The sequence below is a fragment of the Delphinus delphis genome, chromosome 3 (assembly GCF_949987515.2).
Source record: "Delphinus delphis chromosome 3, mDelDel1.2, whole genome shotgun sequence".
In the NCBI taxonomy this organism is placed as follows: Eukaryota; Metazoa; Chordata; class Mammalia; order Artiodactyla; family Delphinidae; genus Delphinus; species Delphinus delphis.
In genome coordinates this window covers 137,522,776-137,546,457 of record NC_082685.1, presented here as the reverse complement: position 1 = coordinate 137,546,457, position 23,682 = coordinate 137,522,776, and the positions used below count along the sequence as shown (strand labels likewise).

The 23,682-nt window shown below is 38.1% G+C and overlaps 2 protein-coding genes across 2 annotated transcripts in view; one reads left to right on the top strand and one right to left on the bottom strand.

Moving 5' to 3' along the window:
* Positions 1 to 7,840, top strand: part of CCDC152 (coiled-coil domain containing 152) — a 39,693-nt gene extending 31,853 nt beyond the window's left edge. Inside the window, exons 6-9 of the mRNA XM_060009533.1 lie at positions 11 to 113; positions 4,724 to 4,851; positions 6,637 to 6,720; positions 7,314 to 7,840. Coding sequence (XP_059865516.1) covers positions 11 to 113; positions 4,724 to 4,851; positions 6,637 to 6,720; positions 7,314 to 7,463 — 465 coding nt within the window. The 3' untranslated portion in view covers positions 7,464 to 7,840. The remainder of the gene's footprint in view (positions 1 to 10; positions 114 to 4,723; positions 4,852 to 6,636; positions 6,721 to 7,313) is intronic.
* SELENOP (selenoprotein P) overlaps positions 7,572 to 23,682 on the bottom strand; it is a 40,288-nt gene continuing 24,177 nt past the window's right edge. Inside the window, 4 exon segments of the mRNA XM_060009532.1 lie at positions 7,572 to 9,008; positions 10,682 to 10,799; positions 12,424 to 12,636; positions 13,377 to 13,592. Of these exon segments, the coding sequence (XP_059865515.1) occupies positions 8,415 to 9,008; positions 10,682 to 10,799; positions 12,424 to 12,636; positions 13,377 to 13,592 (1,141 nt within the window). The 3' untranslated portion in view covers positions 7,572 to 8,414.

The following is a 23,682-nucleotide window of genomic DNA, read 5'->3' as shown; positions in this document are numbered from 1 at the left end:
TAATCTTTAGGAATATAAGAATAGTATTGCCAAACTTATGAGTGAAATGAAAATCAAAGAGGAGGGACATAAGACAGAAATAACAAAACTTTATCAAGATATGCAGAAAAAAGGTAAGTTTTAAAATTTACTGAATTCTAAGATACCATAAAACAATTTACACAGATATATAAACTTTTTTCAGTAATTGCCAGTATTCTGAATAAACATTGCTTGACACATTTGAATTTAGTTTTTGTTCCTTTATATATATTTATGTGATATAAATTATAACACTTAGAAATTGGACTCATGGAGTTTGCACTTAACATTATTTAATGTGAAATAGTTAATATCATTGTAAAATTAATATAAAATGTATAGTTAACTTTGATATTTATATACTCAGCATATTGAATATAATTTCACTAATGAAATATTCTTCCTTCAGCAAAGTCTCATGAAATTATGTTGAGAGTTAACTGGTTTCATAAAGGTATTAAAAACTTTCTTAATGAGCCTAGATGCACACCATATGCAAAAATTAACTTGGAATGTATGATAAGTCTGAATGTAAACCTACATCTATAAGACAAGTAGAAGAAAGCATAGAAGATAACCTTTGTGACCCTGAGTTAGCCACAATTTCTCAGAAAGAAACAAAAAGTACAAAAAATAAAGGAAAAAAGTTCTAAATTGAACTTCTTCAAAACTATTAACTTCTGTCCTTCAACACTGTTAAGAAAATGAAAAGACAGGCCACAGACAGGGAGATAATACTTACAAATGCATAGCTGATAAAGGACTTATGTCCAAAATCTATGAAGAACTCTTATAACTCAGTAAGAAGTCTAACAACCCAGTAAGGAAATGGGTAAAATATTTGGACACTTCCCCAGAGAAATACGGATGAAAAGTAAGCACATGAAAACACACTCAACATAATTGGTTAGTAGGGAAATGCAAATTAAAACCACAATGAGATACCACATTGCACCTTTTAGACCTGCTAAAATCTTCTATAAAACTATCAATACCAAGTGTTGGTGAGGATGTGGAGCTATTGGAGCCCTCATACATTACTAGTGGGACTACAAAATTATAGTCATTTTAGAAAAGAGTTTTGCAGTTTCTCTGGGTTCTCTGAGAAGCAGATGCCTAGACAGAATTAGACATTCAAGAGGTTTGTTAAGGCAAACATTTGTGAGGGTAGATAGGGAGGGAACTGGGGGAGACGGGGTTAGCCGTGGGTTTATGATACAGGTCTAACCTCTGTGAAGAAGAGAAGAAAGGAAGGTGTGTTGGGCAGAAGTCTTAGACTGTGACACACTTATAAGAAAGTTTCAGCAAAGTTGGGCCAAATTTGCCCATCAACCAAGTTCAGCAACTCTCAGGAACAAGTCTGCCTTAGTGTCCCTGCCAAGTTCAGTCACTGGCTAGGAGCAGCTCTTGGGAATCATGAGCTCAGCATAAACATGGTCATGAAGACAATGAGCCAATTATGTTCCCTGAAGCTGGAGATCTGAAAGATGCATTTTCATGGCCACAACTGTCCCCTCCTTATACTACACATACCTACTTCTCCATAGGAGTTCAGGTAGCAGGTTCTCCATGGTTCTTGTGGATGTTTCTTCCTCAGGAGAAACCTACAAGAGGGATTGTTGAAATGTTCTTCCTCCTAGGGACCTAACCCTGTCTTTTCAGCCAGCGGGTTCTAGACCAAAAACGTGGTTCAGACTGGGGAACCGAGCAAAGGATAATAATTTTTAACTGGGGCATGTACCCTCAGCCGTTCCTCCACTTGGATTCTTTTGTACTAGGTGTTAAGCAGCTTGGCTGCTCATCTATTAACTAACTCTACAACTGTCGAAAATCACGCCCCTTTGGCCGCTCTCTGACCTTCCTGCTCATTATGATAATTGTGGCCTCCTGGGTTTTGGCAGTTAAGCACCATCATCTGGCTTCTACAGCTTGGTGGGGGAGGGGGGACACCATCCGCATAGATATTAATGAGCCCAACTTTATACCCACCTCTTCTGTCAGCCCAAGCTTGCAGATGAGAGCAACCATTGAACTTCTTGGTGGTGCTGGTTTTTCTCTCACCAGCACATTCCTTGTGGTCTTGGTTAATAGTGTGTCTTCTGGGCCCTCCTAAGGAACATGATCTTTTGCTGAGTTATCTTGCCTCACATAACATATCCACTCAAGCATGCCAACTTTCGAGAGCCTCTTTATGCCTTTCTCTACTATCTGCCAGGGCATCTCAGGTATTCCCACTTCACTCAGCTTTGGCCAGGGCTTTCCCTAGAGGTCTAAGGCTACTCTAACAGAGTTTGTCCCATATCCTAGGTCCTTGCTAGGGTATTATGTCCCCTGTCCCTAAAGAGTATGTATCTTCAAGTCAATGAATTCTTGCTTACCTAGTCTTACTTTCAGTCTTCTTCTATCCAGCACCCTCAAAGTCCGTTCTCAAGGGTATTCACATGGCTCTTTCCAATACAACCTAGCTAATTCTTGCGGCTCTCTGGGGTATAATCACTTTCCCCCCTTATCAGCCCCAGCACTCCCCCAACCAGGTTATACTGCGCTTTAACCCTAGTTATTGGCCTAGCAGCCAAAAGAGGAGGGAAGGGCATCTTCTGAGAGGAGCCTCTGCAGCATCTTTCATCAGCTAGGTTAGTGCTAGTTCTTAACAGGAAAAAGTAGGTCTGCAATTTCCGAGCATTTAGGGGAGTTGTCACAGCCAGCATCCTCACAGGTGTTTATCCAGATGTTCCTGTCCTATTTTTCAGGATCTTAGGTGTTCCCAACTAGGACCCTGATTTAGCATAGCAGACCTGTTTTGGCTGAACATTTCAGCATCTCTGGAGTTCTGCAACTTTAATGATTAGATTTTCTGTTGCTCAGCTCTACCTGCTCTTCCACTAGAGTTGGTGAGAGTCTGTTTGTAAGCTACCAAAGAGTCCCTCTGGCTCTCACACCTATTCTTTTTGTTTTGTTTTCCTTTTTTTTTTTTTTGAGTTTTATTTTTTTTATACAGCAGGTTCTTATTAGTTACCTATTTTATACATATTAGTGTATATATGTCAATCCCAATCTCCCAATTCATCCCACCACCACCATCCCCCCGCCTTGGTGTCCATACGTTTGTTCTTTACATGTGTCTCTATTTCTGCCTTGCAAACCCATTCATCTGTACCATTTTTCTAGATTCCACATATATGCATTAATATACGATATTTGTTTTTCTCTTTCTTTTTTTCTTTTTTTTTTTTGCGGTACACGGGCCTCTCACTGTTGTGGCCTCTCCCGTTGCGGAGCACAGGCTCTGGACGTGCAGGCTCAGCGGCCATGGCTCACGGGCCCAGCCGCTATGCGGCATGTGGGATCTTCCCGGACCAGGGCACGAACCCGTGTCCCCTGCATCGGCAGGCAGACTCTCAACCACTGTGCCACCAGAGAAGCCCTGTTTTTCTCTTTCTGACTTACTTTACTCTTTACTCTAGACAGTCTCTAGGTCCATCCATGTCTCTGCAAATGCCCCAATTTCATTCCTTTTTATGACTAATATACCATTGTATATATGTACCACATCTTCTCTATCCATTTGTCTGTCAGTGGGCATTTAGGTTGCTTCCATGACCTGGCTATTGTAAATAGTGCTGCAATGAACACTGGGGTGCATGTGTCTTTTTGAATTATGGTTTTCTCTGGGTATATGCCCAGTAGTGGGATTGCTGGGTCATATGGTAGTTCTATTTTAGTGTTTTAGGACCCTCTATACTGTTCTCCATAGTGGCTGTATCAATTTACATTCCCACCAACAGTGCAAGAGGGTTCACTTTTCTCCACACCCTCTCCAGCATTTATTGTTTGTAGATTTTCTGATGATGCTCATTCTAACCAGTGTGAGGTGATAGCTCATTGTAGTTATGATTTGCATTTCTCTAATAATTAGCCACACCTATTCTTTAAATCGTTAAATTCTTGTTAACAACTGTTTCTCATTATCCCTCAGTAGGATGTCAATTTAATTTAGCAGTAACTCTCCAACTCTACTGTCTTTGTGGGCATCGTTTCCCTCTATCTTTCAAATGCCTGAACTATTACACCTGCAAGGCATTCACCTCCACCAGGACATTTCCCCCAGATTACTTCTGGTAAAATCTTCAGCAATCAGACCCCCGTTGTGTACTAGGAACTACCAGTACTCCATATACCACTAATGATGGCTTCCTCGTTTCTTACAAAGCAGTAAGTGCCCCATCATACCTGTTTTCTTGTGCTAGCTCAGGTCCTCCAAGGAGCCGACAAGATGGGAGTAGACAGTCAAAGAAATTTATTGGACAAAATGCTTATGAAGGGAAATGGTGAGGGAGCCAGAAAAAGCTGATGTAGTTCTAGAGTCATCCTGTAATTTGAGGCCTTCTATAACTAGGAACCCAGGATGTGTCCCTCTTTAACCATTAAATCTCCTATTTATTCTCTAGGCATTTAGAGAATATTACTCTCTAGATATTTAAGAGTACAAATTATTCATTCAAAAGCATTCAATGGGCAACCTTTGCATCGCAAGCATTTTTCAGGGGCTTGTTAAAAATATATAAAAGCTACCCTGCATGTAAACAGTTTCTAAAATACATGTTTTTATTAATAAATTCCACTTTCTTGTAGATTGTTTAAAATTCAAAAAAAATCTTTTAAGATTTTTGAAATGTTAAGATGAATTTATGTTTTTATGCAGTTGAATTAAGTGAAGAAAAGAATAAAGAACTGATAGAGAAAAAGGAGGTGGAAATCTCAGAGTTAAATGCAAAGTTAAGAAATCAAGAAAAGGAAAAACAAAGTGAAATAATCAAACTACAGCTAGAGGTAAGTGTTTAAGGCTCTGCTAGATTTGAGGATGCATCCCTTAGTCTAGGCCATACTTTGGTTATTTGTCATCAGAGTGAGATAAATTTCAGGATTAGAAACAACCCTGTGAGAGGGCTTCACACATGCTCATTCTTCATCCATCACATGCAATGCTTAAACCTGGTACAGTACAACTGTTAGCTACACTGCCTTTCAGCACTTGGCCTCAAGGTGGGACTCTTCAGTCATTCAAAAGGTCCTGGTTTCCAGAGGGTATTTTCCTCTGACAGCAGAGACAGATAACTCATATTACCTGCATTTTACAGCTGAGTCTATGCAGCCTTTCTAGGACTACCATTCCAGCTGTGGGGAGAGTGTTTCTAATCCTAAACATTACTCTCTCCTCAGCAGAAATTGTGGAACCCTGGTGAACTAACTGGAAATTTCTTTTTCTTTATTTAAAATAAAAAGAGACTAATTTGTTCCCAATAAATATGTAGAAATACAGAGGCAGACAAACCAGATTTTTTTAAAGGGACTTTAAATAGGGCATCTCAAAGGCTGAGGTTCCGGTTCTTGGGTCAAAAGCCTTCTCAGTTGGTTGTTTAATTAGATGTCAGAATCTCAAAGACATTGATATTTTGACAATATATTTGCCCTTTACATTTTTGTCTAGATCCTTCTAATCTCCCTTTCCATCATTCTTCCCTCAGCTTGACTCCCACTTTACCTTACGTTGTTAGAATTCACCTACTTAGTTAAGATAACCTAGTTTTCATGTTCTTTAAAGTTTGGTATCCTGAGGTGCTTGGTGAGATACAGTGTTGAAGATTCTATAATTATTGAGCAAAAGGGGACTGATGTTGACTTTCGAGGCTCTTTGATGCTGTTCCTGCCTTCTGGTCAAGTGTACCCACAAACCACAGTGAGGGATGGATGGCCATCTGATATAAAATAGACTGTGTTTCAAGATTGGCCATCAACTTCTAATCCACTGATTGGGAATGTGCATTTTGTTTACCATCCTGGCCCTGTCACTGGTCTAGCCCAAGTTTGTTGTTTGATATACAGAACTCTTTGCTATTTATCTTCATTATAACTATAATCCATTTCTCTCCCCAAACCAGAACACAATCTCACAGAGTTTATTCTTAGTTCACAGTGAGGCTACATTAAATTCAACCTGAAGGAAAAATTATAATGGAAGATTTTGCAAAAAATATGACTGTAACAATGGCCCATGAGAATTTTTTTAACCCAATTCACTTTAATGCCAAACCAGCAAGAGTTCAAACTAAATCAATAAAATCATATCCAAATTCTACTATTTAGCCTCAAAGTTTCTGCAGAAGGGTATATGTTTTTCTCCCATGACTGTTGATTATACTACATATTCTTTACAAAGTACACTCACAGTAACATGAAAATATTTTTATGTATCTTTAAGTTAACTAGATTCTCAACCCTAATTAACTAGATTCTTAATCCTCCATGATAGAATCAACTGATGTCTTGAGAAAAAAATGATGCTGACCCCACCCCAGAATTTCTAAGGTAGTGTCCAGGTATTTGGTTCTTTAAAAAATCTCCCCAGGTAATTTTAAAATGCAGCCAGGGTTAATCTTGTTTGGGTATTCCTTGTTCTTTCTTAAAGACTTTTCTATCCTCTGTTATACAGTGAATACACTTGAATTACAGATTATATGTCTAAGGATACAATGGATTATACTTATATTTATAGAAACATTTGTTTCTAATTGTTTAACTAAAATGTTCTCAACTTTCTTTTTAAACTTGATTCAGTTTGATACCAAACTAGCAAGAGTTCAAACTAAATCAAAATCATATCCAGATTCTACTGTTTTGCCACACAGTATCTACAGAAGGGTATGTGAGTTTTTCTTGCACAGCTGTTGCTTAAAAAAATTAATTCTCTTAGTGTGTTTTCATAAAGGTTATATTTACTAACAACATACTTAACAGTTTTCCTTAAAATATATCACACAATAAAGATATTAGATTTTTAATAATCTTTATAAGTCTCTTTCAATTTAAACTAGTAAATCTTAGTAGTAAATTAAAACATTAGAGAAGTCCTCTGACTCTTTGGACCATCTAAGGAATTCCATAATGTACTTTGAACTAAGGCTGATTTACTATTCTGAAGTTATTTAGGTACTCAGATAGCAGATTACTTCTTGTTCAACTCCTTTATTTATGGTTTATAATTTCAAGCTATATAGGGAGAATGGAACAAACTAAAACAAATGGTGCTAATGTGTGTTTTTGTATCCTTGTACCAGTTTTACCCCATTAAATCCCACAAAAGCAAAATTATAGACCTTTCAAAATATGGTATCTTTTTTAATACCTACTTCTACTTAAACCAGAAGCATAGTTTTTGCTGTTGTTCTGTTGTTCCTTGTACTTAACCTTATTATTTATGAACAGCAATAACAAAATTTTTCTGCTCTCTTTAGAAGCTTCAGCATCTTCAAGAAGAAAAGAACAAGGAGATTGCAGTTCTTCGTAATACCATTCACGATTTAGAGCAACGCCTCTCTGTTAGCAAAGATTCTCAATTTAAACTTGCTGGCAAAGATTCTTACTTTAAGCGTAGACGGTTTTGAGTATGGAAGTAAATTCATTAGTTGCTATTTAATTTCTTTAAAAGCAATTGAAAATTCACTTCTATTGTCAATATAACATACTAAGTAATTACAATGAAAACAAAAAGACAGCTTTAAACTTCATTGAGTTTATTTAAACAAATGCACACTTTTGCCAATCGTGTTCTGCATTCTTGCTTAATAGTATCAGCCATAAAAAAGTTCAGGTTTATAGGACTTAGTTTACCTATTGAACCATCATTGACTATGGAAATACTTTCTAAGCAATCAAGAGATAGACAACATTCTTTTATCATTTCCCATCTATCTTTCAAGACTGGCAATCTTAAATTTTAAAGAGTACGATACAATGCTAGACAAAGAAAGCAAGATATAAAGACTTCATTCATATGTGATAGTAAAAATCAAGATATGAGTCTTGGATGTAAAAAAAGTATAAATGGATATCTAAAATGTAATCATAGCAAAATATTCATGTATGAGTATTTCTGGATCTGAAAAGACAGAAATCACTTCTTTCTTTAAAGGTTTAATTTGTTAAAAACGTAAGATTAAAAAGACAAAGATAATATTGTTTGAGAAATAAGTAAAGAAAAAAATGGAAAACATGTCTTTGTTGTTCTTCCTCCATTCTAAGTTGCCGACTATCCAACAGAAACCCCTAGGTCATAGTTTATGTTTCTGTTCTCATGAATGCAAGTAGAATGCTGGAGAAAGAAAAAGAAAAACATAGGAACCAAATGCTGCAACCACCTTTCAGCTGCCCTGTAATAAAAATATGGTTGGGGGTAAACATTTTTTGACTTAAATTTTAAAATGTGGAAGCCAATTTCTCCATGTGTACACAAATCCAATTCCTATTTTTGGATCACTATTAATTAGGTAGCTTATAAAAATGCTGGAGCTGTAATTGTCTAGACTGACTTAGGCAGTACATCTGATTGTAAATGTTTAATCTGAAGGTCATTTTCACATTTCTGCCTTCTTCTCTCAGCTTCATTTGGTGCTGGCTTCTGTAGGCTTGAGCTGCTGACTTGCGTGGCAGGCAGCTGGAGGCAAACGTCACTGTCAAGATTCAGTGACGTGCTCCTCCGCCAGAAGGCCCTGTCAGCTACATAAAGAGGGGAGGTTGTCTTTACACTGTCAGGTGACTGCAGACCCTGTTTTTTCAAATATCAGATGTCGGCAGTGTCATCATCAGCTACTCAGAGCTGATTCTGAATCTTTGGGAAATTTTCAGAGTAACTGATTTATGCATCCACTTCGTCAGAGCTTCTTTTGTGGAAAAGAAAGTTGTAATGCATCTCAGTTCTCTGAGTGACCCTGTCTTTGGTGACCCCTGTGCCTATGGTGGCGATGAAGACCTGAAGGAGGGGGATGCTCAGGGTTATCTGGTGCTTCTGGTTTTGGATACTCTGAAAGATGACCGTTCTCAAGATGGTGATGGTGATGGTGATGGTGATGGTGATGGGGCTGTGGAGCCTCGGTTGTTTTTTCCACAGTAGCCAAAGATACATTTTTACAGAAGTCTTCATATTCTAGTGTCTGGAATAAATTTATAAATCACTTACCAGCAAATTTATAGATTTAGCAGGAATGCGTGAAAAAATGATTTTTAAAGGTAACATATAAGAAATTCAAACACTCACTAAGTGACATGATTTGGTATTTTGAAGGTTTTGAAAAGTTATAAATTCCACTGGATTTTAGCATACAACTAATAAATGGTACATTTTTTGGTTGTTTCTGAATTACTTTTGAGAACTTAATAGTGTTTTATTAAAAACAAACAATTTGGTATACGTATGGGTTCCAAAAAACCAATTACTATATTTCATTGATTCTACAATGTATTTTTTTCACATTTTAATATCTTTAAAATTGGAATGCATCCTACTATTGATAGTTTTATAGTATTGTATCCTACTCTAACTGACAGCAGTTTTTAATAACACATAAATAATGTGTCATATAATTGGTGGCATCTAGGATGCAATGAAATAGAAAAACTCCAATTTGATTTGACATATCAGATAATACGATATATCATTTCTATTTACAGATGTTTGTAAACTTTACACATGTTATGAGAATTGTTTCTACCTTTGTTTCAATATACCTAGGTATATTTACAACTATTAGGCATTTGTGAAAATGCAGAATGCTGAAAAAAAAGTCCCAAAAAATGAGGAATCAATATTGCTAACATTCATTAAGCACTTAGTATAAGTTAGACATTGAGTTAATACTTTATTTGCATTACTTCAGTCTCCTCATCTGTAAAAGGAGTAAAATAACCCTCACGGTATTATTATGAAGATTAAAATGTGAAAAATGACATAACTAGAGTAATTAAACTGTTGAGCTTCTTAACAACTTAAGTGATTCATTAAAATCTGAATGGCTTTCTTTAGAGTTGGGAAAAATATAAAGGAAGCAGAGCTTCCTTTATTTTAGAAATAAAAATTCAAGATTATTTTTAAACCTGAGTTCGAATTTTGCCCACTTGCTCTGTCAAGGAAACACTGTTTGGAATTATTTTCCTTCTCAGTTTGAGAGGAAAAGAAGTTTAGTTAATACAAGTTAAAATCAATTCCTTGAGTATCTTTTTTATAAACCACTTGTAAATATAGTGTCTCTCATGACAAGGAATAAATATTCTCATGGTTGTTAAGAGAGAAATATCAGTAATGAATAAAAAAGTTATTCCATTGTGAAATAAATGCAGTAATTCCAAGTGCACTGTGTAAGGGCTTCACAGAAAAGCTGACAGTTTTACATTCTTGGTAAATTAAGTAGTTATCTGGGCCCCAATTCCACTTCAGGTAATGCCATGGATAATCTTTGCTATCACTATGCTCTTATATGAGCACATTCAGAATATTGCAATAATGTATTTTATGTTGGCTGAATTCTTTAAGTACTTATATTCATGCAATATCATTCGGTGGTAACTGAAATACGTAATCTACGTTGATTTTTTTGTTTTCTAAACTTCTTCTAGATAAAAGCAGCAATATGGATCTTGAAAAGACGTTTTAAAGTATATGTTACATAAAAGGAAGCATATGTAATTATATTAATAAAAATTACTGTTGTAGTTTATTTTTAGTACACCAACAGAAACATTGACTAGCTAGTCATGAAACACTAACTTACTTAAATAGTTCTTAAAAGATTTCCTCTTTTCTCTAAGTAAAAATAATTGAGAAAAATACCTTGAGAGAGCAGTTTCCACATTTACTTTCACAGTAAACAGACTTAATGGAGTCTTCTACATATGAGAAAGTTAGGAAGGAATAAGGCAAACCAAGATGATATACAAGGCGGCCACATCTGAAAAAAATAACAAAGTCATTACAGTATTTTCTGTATCATGATCCTACTCATGCACCATCTGGGATAGGTACTGTAGGTTCAATGGTCTTATAACTAAGACCCTTTCATAACTTCAGTAAATTTCCTTGAATGGGGTCTCAAACAACCTCCCTGGCACTGTATACCAGGTCAGGTCACGACAAGACTATAGTGAGTCTGATTTTGAAATGTGAAATAGATATGTCACAACAAATAATGTCAAAACTATGCAATCTAGTTATTGTGACTTGGTCAAATACAATTTTGTAATTGACTTGTAAATTCTATCAATGCTCAAACCACTGACATCATAAATTGGGCTCTGCAAATCACACGATCCTTTCATAACTGCTAAAGCAGCACAAATTCCACACAAGAAGAAATCACAGCATAACAAAAAGATCCTCAAGTCTTGGCCAGTAGCCCACTGATTTAAAAAAATATCTGATGCAACAAAAATTTCAGTACGGTGAAAGAAATGGAAATACAACGCCTGGCATTTTCAGAAATAGTGGAGTTGAAATGTCCTTCTTACCCCTATTTTACCCTGTATATACAATTTTATATGACTATCAAAGGGTTACACTTTGCAACAGAATAAGAAGTTTGCAATCCTAAAAGAATGACATGTAATATTAAAAATATTTAGAGTAAGACCAAGTAGGTCTTAGGCCTTGGCAGAGTCTGGCTTACCGTTCCTGAAGAGCCAAAAAAAAAGAAAAACCAGCACCAACTAGAAACATTGGTGATGTCAAATTTATTTATTTATTTATGTATTTTTTGGCTGCATTGGGTCTTTGTTGCTGAGCGCGGGCTTTCTCTAGTTGCGACCAGTGGGGGCTACTCTTCCTTGTGGTACTCAGGCTTCTCGTTGCGGTGGCTTCTCTTGTTGCAGAGCACAGGCTCTAGGCACGCAGGCTCAGTAGTTGTGGGTCGTGGGCTCTAGAGCGCAGGCTCAGTAGTTGTGGCACACGGGCTTAGTTGCTCCGCGGCACGTGGGATCTTCCCGGACCAGGGCTCGAACCCATGTCCCCTGCACTGGCAGGTAGATTCTTAACCACTGCACCACCAAGGAAGTCCCAGTGATATCAAATAATGTATGCGTTGAGGTTCCTTGAAAATACAAACGTTTTACTCATTCATGGAATCAAAAGCAGATTCATGCCGATTATACCTAAATAATTAACATATTTTATAGTTCAGAAATGCAGGCATGTAAACTTAAAATTTAGTAATTAGATTAGAGATAAGCAAGTGGCCTGCAAAGTATGGTTATTCATCTGCAAAATTTTTAAGTTAGAATTGTATGTGAGGTACAAATTGATTCTTTTTTTAATTTAATCAGAATGCTAATTTACAGGGGAAAAAAGTATAGTCAATTTTCTTTATTTCCCTACTGGAGTGGTGAATTCCCTTGTGTGAAAAGAAGTCATTTCAAAAATACTAAAACCAAACATTTGAACGGGCTCACTTTGAAACTGAGTATTTGGTAATAAAAGCAGATGTGTTATTTTAAATTACTTATTAAATTAAATACAAAGCAGGTATCTTTTAATTGGGGGGGTGGGTGTGTATGCATATATGTATACACGTGTGTACACACCTGTCATATATGAGGAAGTCATCTTTATTTCCATTTAAGAGAGTCCAGACATCTGTTTGGTTTTCTTCTTGTTGGTAAACAGGAATATGTTCTGAAACCTTATTTTTAAGATGCACATAGCTTAATCGAGAAGAGATTCCTTGATGATTAACAACAACATAAGAGATGTTCGAATATCCTTCTTTCTCCAGTTTTACTCGCAGGTCTTCCAATCTAAAATATTTGGAAAAAATACAAAAAAAAGGAATAATTTCATTTAATTTTATTTTAGTGACTTCTCCCTTTTTCCTCACTCTATTTTCCTAAATGAAACTCTTGTTATTGTTTACTTAACTCATACCTCTTTTTTGCATTGTTTTAGAAGACTAAAACTTTTGTTTTTCTAATTATTTATTGAGCACTTATGCTCAGTTAAAACAATATGCTAAGCGCTTGCACAAACATCAGCTCATTTAGTCCGCAAATTAATCCTGTGAAGGGTATATTTTTAAGCCATCTCGCAGTTACAGAGAATTGTACCCAATAAATATTTGGCAAATAACCCAACAAATATATATTTATAAATTTGTTAAATGACTCAAGACCTTTGGTGGCAAGTCTAGTGTTCATTCTACTCTAGCAAAGCTCTCGTCTCTGCTTCCTATATTGAAACAACTAATCCATTTCCAACAGTACAATTTAGAACATTTTCATTACACAAGTAGTACATATTTAGTAGGGTACTATAAAATACAGGTACACAAAAAGAAGAAGAAGCTTCCATAGCCCCAGGAAAACAACTGTAAACACCCTCCTAGTCTTCTTTCCTCTAACATATTCTAGGCAAACTTGTATAGTTTTTCAAAAATGCAATTTAATAAAAATATCTTTTCTATTTTTATTTTATTTTATGTATGTATGTATTTAATAGCTATCCCCTTAAGAAATGCTAGACCACAGAAAGACTACCTTACCTAGATGCCTGCAATATGCACAGGTATCAGCTGGCTTGAAGAAGAGCAACCACCGTCACTGAACCATAGGAGTTCAGCATGGGGTCTTGATCCTTTATGCTCCAGGCTGGAGGTTGCTTACAAAAGGAGCTCTGCCCCTGGCTCTCTGTTCCTCCCGTGGGGAGGAGACAAAGAGCCAGGGCCAGCCCCAGGCCTCTCCACATTGCTGGGGCTGTCCTGTAAAAGAGAAAACCTTTCTGTCATCTTCACAGTCATAACAAGGAATTTCTATAAACCCAGCAGGTACAATTCTACTTTGTACAAATATCTAGCCAGTGGATTCTGTCTCCATGTTGTTGGACTCACTACGTTGGGCCTCTTAGCCCCAAATCTCCCTGTAAAGGGGAAAAGATCAGCCAGAGTCAGGGAAGCTGTCAAAGTACCTCTTAACTATCTGGCTTAGCAAGATACTTTAGTAAGCATGCAATGGAGATCTGCCTGAACAGGCAGCCAAGTACTTCTCTAGTAGAAGATATATGCCTAGGAGAAAATACATGTCTAAGGAAATTTTGAGAATGTGGCCTCTACAACCAAGTAACATTCTGCAAACATGATTTGATTTTTATTTGAGACACACCAAGTTCTCCCTGCTTCTCTCTATCCTCTACCAATCTAAGAAAGGAAAGGGTAAGTAGGGGATTCTCCACAGAAATGAAAAGACAGCACGGAAAGAGAACCCAGGAAGAAAGAAGGTGGCAGTGAGGGCAGTCTACCAACGTGAAGAGATTCAGATGTTACTGCCTACCAAAATGTTGCTATCACATCCAGGACAAACACCAACCAATGAAAAAACACCAGACCAGGAAGAAGTACTGCAAATCACTGGCCCCTGTACCATTTAAGATTCACTGGAATCTACACTCGATTAGTCTACTTCTTGGCTACCACTACATTCAGGAAGTTCCTGTGACTAGATAGCACATTCTTAGGTAAAAAAGATGACCCCTCTGAGTAGGAAATACTCAGACAAGAAATGTACAAGTATTAAATACATGACAAGAAATATTCCCAAAACAAGGGCTAGCGCTCTCTGCAGAGAGGTACAAATAAAACACGTGATTTGTACACAGGTGGTGGAAAAAAGAGCATATTCAGCAGAGATAAGCAGAGAAAGAAAAATCCATACATTTATATGCAAACATGATTTAATTTTTATTTAAGACACACTAAGTGAATCAGATAAAGTAATCAGGCTCATTTTGATATAAAAGTCTGAGGGGCTTCCCTGGTGGCGCAGTGGTTGAGAGTCCGCCTGCCGAAGCATGGGACGCGGGTTCGTGCCCCTGTCTGGGAAGATCCCACATGCCGCGGAGCGGCTGGGCCCGTGAGCCATGGCCGCTGAGCCTGCGCGTCCGGAACCTGTGCCCCGCAACAGGAGACGCCACAACAGTGAAAGGCCCGCGTACCGCAAAAAAAAAAACAAAACAAACAAACAAAAAAAAAGTCTGAGGGAGAGAGATCAGGACAAAATTCCAGAACTAGGAAGTTGGCACATTTTCAGGCACTGATCTGGGATTAAAAAAGTAAAAGTACTTGGGCAGGGGGGAGGGTGGGCAGCTAACGATAAGTTACCTAGAGTGAACCCAGGGTTAAGAGGGGAGTAGAAAGGCTAAAATCAGATTGATTTGGGCTCTAATGCACTGGTAGCTATAGAGAGAACTTTTAAAAACCTGCTTATCTTTCACATTATTTGACACCACAAAATTCCTAGCTATATAGAATATCTTGGTAAAAGCCTAACTAAAGGAAGAGAAATAAAGGGGGGGGGGTGTTAAGAGAGGATAAATTAAATAATTTATTAAGGCCATCCCAACTATTCTAATATCTTTAAAATTCCAATACTTAAAAAAAGGAGAGGATATATCTGGACTAAATCTAGGGAATTTCTTTAGGATAGTACTTATACTGATGATACAATTATCCTTCTTATAGCTACCATTTATCGAGCATTTATACAACTATTTGCAGGTAGCACAAAGCACTTTTTTAATATCATGTCAGTTAATCCTTACAACTATGTGACCATTATCTCCTTTTGCAGTTGAGAAAACTATGGCTAAGTGACAGCTTAGGCATCTTGCCCAAGTCCACACAGGTACTAAGTCACAGGGAAACTGGATTCAAACTGGTTCTACTTATTCCAACACATGACCTCTTAGCTACTGCAATATATTGACCGTTTTTAGCTGGGTCACCTTTAGTAACTATAGTAGCCAGGATCTGGGTTTTTTTAATGCCCTAAGATGACAAAGAAAACATCAAAATTATTCAAGCTATTTTGTTTCTTACTAGAATGGCTAGATCTTCCCTACTTTCTAGAATATAAATTCAGTAGTTATAGACCCCAGCATAAACTCAGCACCTGGCGCCCTTACTTTGCATACCATTCCAATTGGCTGGAGAGTGAATACAAATGAAAAGGTTATCTCACCCATTGCTCTCATTTACTTTTTTGATGAAAAAATAACAGAAGCCATTGGCAGAGTGGATTACAGAGTTCACACTTTCAGATTTTCCTCTGTTACTATAATCAATAGGCTGTTCTACTTTGTTTCCTTAAAATCACTTTTTACATAATAAACTTCTGATTAATTACAGCTGTCAGACAACTATATAAAATAACGTAGATAAATAACAAAACTAGATTTACTGGAAGCTGATGCAATAACCGTTAAAATGTAGTTATGAATTTCACTAATCTCACCACTTTCAATCACAAAACCTAGATTCACTGGCCACATACAGAGCTACATTTGTTTAAAATTTCCCATCAAAAGGCAAAACACGCAGAAACTTCTTCCACCCTCTTCCCCTAACCTTCAGACCCGCATCTGAGGGTCCCCCCTCATTCTCCTGAAAGCACCCATCACCACGTAAACTGCGAGGCATTGCGTTTAATCGCAGATCACCCGATTCTGACATGGGTTTTAACTCTTTCAAGGATGATCACTTCCGCACAGTGGACCAAACCTGCTCTCCCTTCTTTTTTTTTTTTTTTTTAACCTTGAAACTGCTCACAATATCCCTGGCCATTTCTACAGCACTGTAGAAAGGCCATATCTCAGTCTCTGCTCTTCAAACCCACAGGCTGTTTTGCCCCTAGAGCTCTCACTCTGCATTTCGGCAGGAAATATTTAAGCTTGAACATATAATGTTGCCTATGTAACATCACAACTTTTTGCAGAGGAAAAGAATTCAATTTCTCCAGCCTCCTCTGCCCGCATCTTCATCCTCAGCTGTGCAGAAAGCAGGGCAAAAATCAGCAAGAACTGTTAGTGTCCCCACTGCACTCGGCGTTTAGACTCTTTTGTTCTTTCTTTTGTATTACTTTTCTTTACCCATCTCTTTTCTTCAAATCTATTCTAAGGACAGAAACATTTTATCAAGACTCAAAAATCAAATCATTTACCAAACTGTCAAGGAATCAAGTTTGGAAAAACACGAAGTTTCTACTTACACAACCCCTTCCGACTAGCTTGCTGCTTCCTTTCTCTTGCTCAGCTGGGGCAGCTCCACAAAGCCACAGCCAGAAACTCGCATATTTATAGTCCCTGTTGTCTACCTCGCCCCTCAGCTCTAGTCCAAAGTTCAATGCCCACTCAGGCTGTGACCTGGCTAGCAGAGACAACCTCTGACTGATTATTACAACCAACTTTAAAAAAGTAGCAAGTGCTGGCATGCACAAAATGGGGGCGGGGGGGAGTTTTTGCAATTACTGATTTATTCCCTATCCTCTTTAGTCACCCCAGTAGCTAGAATTTAATGGTACAGTCGGGGGCGGGAGGAAGGGCTAAGGGTAAGAAGGCCTGCAAGTTATGCTCTTTTCCAAACTATAATAGGGAAAAACATTTGCTGAGCCAGCGAGGTAAGCTGTCTTTTTAAAAAAAGAAAAAAAATTTTTTTTCTTTTACTTTGTAGTGGTCAGGTGCTAGCCTAACCCAAACTGTGTGAACTTTGTTAGAAAAGTCACCTGGTGTTTCAAATCTTTCCTGCTGTTACAGACCTACTTAGATTATTTTGCAGTGGTTAAAACCTGAATCTCTGTGGGATCTCACAGGACTTCTGCTCTTTTCTTTTTCATTTAAGGAAAGGAATAAGGAAAGAGACCTCTTATCTGAGAGATGCCAGGCCTCATTTTTCTCATCACAGAAGTCCCACTCCCAGGAAGACCTAGGTATCCCACAGAAGCTTTTAACGATCTATTGTAAATTCTTTACAAATTTAAGTACCATACAAATAAGTTAGCTGTGATAGTAGCTGAACATGGAAAAGGATATGGAAATTTCAAAAGGTACAAATAAAATGGAAAATTCCTACCCTTTCAGAAAGGGATACATTCTCTCCACTAACTGCTACAAATGAGCACACGCATGATAGGTAAGGCAAGCAGCAATTTCAAATGACAGCAGCCCTGGATAGTGATGGTTTTCAAGTAAGCCTCGCTTTCACTACCGATGCATTTTGTCCAAACAAACCCCTATTGATTGCTGTGGGCTGAGTACTGCTGTACAAGGTGCAGAAAGTACAAAGAGGCTCTGATGTTATCTTTCCTGTAAAGAAATTATCCAAGTAGAAACTTGGACTTCCCTGGTGGTCCAGTGGTTAAGATTCCACGCTCCCAATGCAGGGGACACGGGTTCATCCCTGGTTGGGGAACTAAGATTCTACATGCTGCGTGGCGCTGACAAAAAAAAAAAAGAATCCTTCCACACTTGGCTCCATAAAGTGGGTTGGTTCTAAATTCCTCTGCCACTTAAAGCACTATTGAATAAAGCAGCAACTTTCTTTAAAAAAAAAAAAAAAAAGGAAAAGCTTGACATTTGAAAGCCAAATTCTATTTACTCACACCAAGCAGTAGGTATTAACCTTTTGGGGTCCCAGATCTCTTTGAGAATCTAGTGAAATGCTTAGTTTTTCTGCAGGAAAAGAAAAATGCATATATACATACTTGTTTTTTAAAAGAACCGTGTGAAAATATTTTGTATGAAGCAGATAATCCCCCTATAGTTCATTGTCTTCACAAATGTAAATAGTCATGTTGGGTCTGTCTGCAGCAGGAAACTGAGTATTTCACCATCACCACCTTCCTTCACATGTGGCTTAGCAGCTGCCTCCTGTGCCAGAGAATTCCCTGCAAATGTGCAGCTAGCTCCAAAGCAAAGCGCCTGGGAGTGTTTGTGTCTAGGCCAGTTTATGGCTAAAACCCCCAGATGGCAAAAAGAGATGATGGGGAGCTTGCAATGTTTGAAGGGAATCCACGGGTTTCTTTTAATTGAAGTATACTGGATTTTACAACATTGTGTTAGTTTCAGATATACAGCAAAATGATTCAGATATATATTTTTTAGATTATTTTCCATTATAGGTTATTACAAGGTATTGAATACAGTTCCCAATTTTTAAAAAAAATTTACCTATTTATTTTTTGTCTGCATTGGGTCTTCGTTGCTGCACGCGAGCTTTCTCTAGCTGCGGCGAGCGAGGGCTACTCTTCGTTGCAGTACACGGGCTCTAGGCGCACGGCCTTCAGTAGTTGCAGCATGCGGGCTCAATAGTTGCAGCGAGTGGGCTCAGTAGTTGTGGCGCATTGGCTTAGTTGCTCCCCGGCATGTGGGATCTTCCCGGACAAGGGATCAAACTGGTGTCTCCTGCACTGGCAGGTAGATTCTTCACTGCGCCACCAGGGAGTCCTACAGTTCCCAGTGTTACACAGTAAATCATTGTTGTTTATCTACTTATGTACAGTTGTTTGTATCTGTTAATCCCATACTCCTAATTTATCCCTCCCCTTCTTTACCCTTTGGTAAACATGTTTGTTTTCTATGTCTGTGAGTCTGTTTCTGTTTTGTATGTAGATTCATTTGTATTATTCTTTATATTCCACATGTAAGTGATATCCTATAATATTTGTCTTTCTCTGTCTGACTTACTTCACTTAGTATGACAAATGGCAGTATTTCATTCTTTTTTATAGCCAAGTAATATTCCATTGTAAATATATACCACATCTTCTTAAACCAATCATCTGTTGATGGGCACTTAGGTTGCTTCCATGTCTTGGCTATTATAAATAGTGCTGCTATGAACATTGGGGTGCTTGTATATTTTCAAATTTGCCTTTTCTGGATATATGCCCAGGAGTGGGATTGCTGGATCATATGGTAACTCTATTTTTAGTTTTTTAAGAAACCTCCGTACTGTTTTCCATAGTGGCTGCACCAATCTACATTCCCACCAACAGTGGAGGAGGGTTTGAAGGGAATCCATTCTTAACAGCCTCTTCTGTGCTGGGCAATCTGGGTCTAGTCAGCATACTTAAGAAAGCAGAGTTTTCAAACAAACCTTTATTGACTAGTAAATCAAATTACATTAAGTTGAACAAGATCAAACGTTTATTAGGTGCTTATGCTAGGCACAATGCTGAGTTCCCTGTTCTTAAGGACCTCAAAATCAAATAGAAGAGACAGACATGTAAGCAGTGAAAACACATTGCAAAGTGAGACAATGTCTAGGATGGCTGTAAGCACAAGGTTCTGTAGGAACCCTGGATATGAAAAGAGGAGCGTTTTAACCCAGCCTGGAGATAGGGCCAGCAGGATAGGTTAGTACAAGTTCAACAGGCACTTTACCTTAGGTTTCACACTCTTACCTCCAAAGCCCCCAGCAAAGCTGATCATAGCGCTGTCTAGAAAAATATTTTGTTTCAATTTTTATGAATGATTAAAATCTCCTGATAGGTTGTTCCAGGCACCACCATACAATGAACCTTAAGATTACTGACTGTAGGGGCCTTCCCTGGTGGCACAGTGGTTGAGAGTCCGCCTGCCGATGCAGGGGACACGGGTTCGTGCCCCGGTCCGGGAAGATCCCACATGCCCCGGAGCAGCTGGGCTCGTGAGCCATGGCCGCTGGGCCTGCGCGTCGGAGCCTGTACTCCGCAACGGGAGAGGCCGCAAAGTAAGAGGCCCGCATACCGCAAAAAAAAAAAAAAAAAAAAAAAAAAAGAAGATTACTGACTGTATCCTATCAAATTGAACTTTATCCTAATGATCTCATCTCCCACAGCTTCCAGCCCTGGAGTAAAGAATCTTTCTTCGTACTGTCTCATTCTTCCACATCCTTATCATTTTTCCCCAGAAGGTTTATGCATCTATTTAATCTCTGTTTTTAATAAGCATTCTCAGGTTCTTAGGGGTCTTGGTGACTTCCATGGAGAATAGGGCCCTAAGAACCTGTGAGTTCATTATATACTTAAAAGAGAAAAAGACTATGAACTGTGATTTTAGAAATCAGTTTATTAGCTACAGCAGGTGATGATATGACATTGATCCATTAACATTTGTAAAACATTGATGTCTCAAATTATTAAAAAGCGTCATTACCATATGAAGGGCCTATATAAAATATTAACCCCCTTAACTTGGTTGTTAGGTGGTGTTTTACATACAAAGGGAAATGAAGACTTTTCCAATATTTTGGGAAATGGACCCTTTGATCTAAATTATTCTTCCTCCACTTTCATGTACAAGAAGGTGCCCTAGACCTCACCTTATACATTGTACCCAGTATAAGATTGTTTGAGCCGTTGAATATGCAAGGGGTACCCAGGAAAAAAATAAGATGCTTTCAAAGTAAGCAGGCAAACTAAGAACAATGGCCAGAGGAAGGCATGGACCAGCAGTTTGGATTAGGTAAGGAGTAATGTGAGCCTTTGAGATTCATATGAAATATGCTTTGAGGGGAGCTCTTCTTCAAGCTCTCAAGTTGACAGATCTGAGAACTGTTTGACGTATCAAACATGAATGCAATTAAGGTAGTAACTACATAGAGTGCCAAATTTCATGCGGGACTGAGCACATTCAGAGAGTAACAGACATCAGAAGAATTTTTCTTTGAATTAGGATGTTATTAATTTTTTTTTAATTTTAAAAAATCTTGTCTAAACCAGAGCCAGCACCTGCAGCTCCTCACAGGACAGAGAATTGGCACCAACATACAAGAAGCAAGGGGGCATCACATAGCCTCCAGACGACATGTAAGGGAGGAAAAATAATTTCCCTCTGCCCTTCTAGGTTCTTGACTGAGGCACCCCCTGTAGTACAAGATAGAGCAACAAGAGAAAAACAAACAGAGGTTTAATAACACGTGTACCTCCTGTATACATGGGAGATACTCAGAAAAACTGAGTAACTGCCAGAAACGGCTCAAGTCACCACCTTAAATACCACCTCCAGCTAAAGGCAAAAGAAGGTGTTGGGAGCTAGTTATGGGAGGCTACTGGGGAAAGCACAGTAAACGAGGGTAAGGTTATTACACAGATTTAGGTCATTGTCTTCTCCACTGATAAGTTTCTAGATTCGGTTATCCTCCCCCTCCTGTTACAGAGAGGGAGATACCCTTACAGAAGTTTTCCCTTATAAATGTAAATATCCCTTACAAAAGAATAACTTCTCAGTTTTCAGAGCTTCTCCTGTGTCTGCAGTTTCTCCAAAATACAGCCCAAAGTAATTCTTATTGCCAATGCAGCTCAAGTGAATATTCATTTCTTCACATATCCTAGACATGGAAAACATAGGTCAGTCTGATGAATTCCTTCTCAACACTAATAATGCCTTAGACTAGCTGCTAAAAACCTTTTACGCCCATTTTCCTTAAAACTTAGAGAGCTTTCTGTTGTGCGTGTACCATGCTATCCATTTTGCAAAGAGGCCAGTTTTGTATAGTTGAAACATTTCAACTATACAAAAAGATAATAAATAAAACATTTCAACTCTACAAAAACTGAAATATCTCAGTTAGATGGATATTTCAAGACAATCTACGTTAATTTTCTGGTGGTCTTAATTTGCCACTTCAGTTTACATAATACCAAAAAGTCTTCCAGGACTTGTGTTGATGATTTCTCAAATATTAAGAGTTTTATCATAGAATCTTAAAGCAAATATTTTGAATTTTCTGAAAGAATAGTCAAGTAAGTGTAATAATTTCAGACCAGGTAGTTTTGTATAATGCTCATTAAAAATAATTCAACTGGGGCTTCCCTGGTGGCGCAGTGGTTGAGAGTCCACCTGCCGATGCAGGGGACACGGGTTCCTGCCCCGGTTCGGGAAGATCCCACATGCCGTGGAGCGGCTAGGCCCGTGAGCCATGGCCGCTGAGCCTGCGCGTCTGGAGCCTGTGCTCCGCAACGGGAGAGGCCACAACAGTGAGAGGCCCGCGTACCGCAAAAAAAAAAAAAAAAAATTTAATTGACCATATTTTTATATGTATCTTTGTGAATGACACATAATTTCTGCTTGAAGTAAAATTGCTGGTGAAAGGGAATGCATATTTCAAATTTTGAATGCTATTACCAAATTGCCCTTCCAAGTATACCAAATCATACTCCCAACCAAAAGTACATGGCAGTACTTATTTCCACTGTCAAATTATTGTTTAATTTGAGTTTATTTCATTATTTGTAAGTTTATTGATTGTGTTACTTCGCTAGGGCTGCCATCACAAAGTACCACACATTGGGCAGCTTAAATAACAGAAATTTATTTCCTCACAGTTCTGGAAGCTAGAGGTCCAAGATCAAGGTGTCAGCAGGGCTGGTTTCATTTGAAGCCTCTCTCCTTGGCTTGTAGATGGCCATTTTCTCTCTGTGTCTTCATATGGTCTTCCTCTATGTGTGCCTCTTTCCTAATCTCCACTTCTCATGAGGACACCAGTCATATCGCACTAGAACCATCCATATGACCTCATTTGACCTTAACTACCTCTTTCAAGGCCCCATGTCCAAATACAGTCACATTCTGAGGTACTGGGGTTAGGACGTCAATATACAAATTTGGGAGAAGACAATTCAGCCCCTAGCGTTGACCATTTGTACTCTCTTATCTGTGAAATGCCAGTTCATGCCATTTGTCTATTTTACTATTAATCTTTTTAAATTTATTACAAACATTATTTGTATATTAAGGAACGTATTCCTGCTCTATGTTTTTCTTTGCTGTTTTATGTATCAACATACATGAATGCATCTTTTAAATTCTGGTTTATTAGCAATATAAGCCTAAGTGCAGAAGGGATTTTACTTTTCTCACATCCTTAAATCACCACCTAGAAGCATGACACCTCAGTTTCCCTTGGCATTTTCAGACTAGGTTTTGCTACAACTTATTTTCAATGTGATGCTGATAGCATGGGACCATCCTAGCTGTTAAAGGCCAACACTCATATTTAGCACTAAATTCTCCTTTACTGCCCCATTATTAACCCTCTA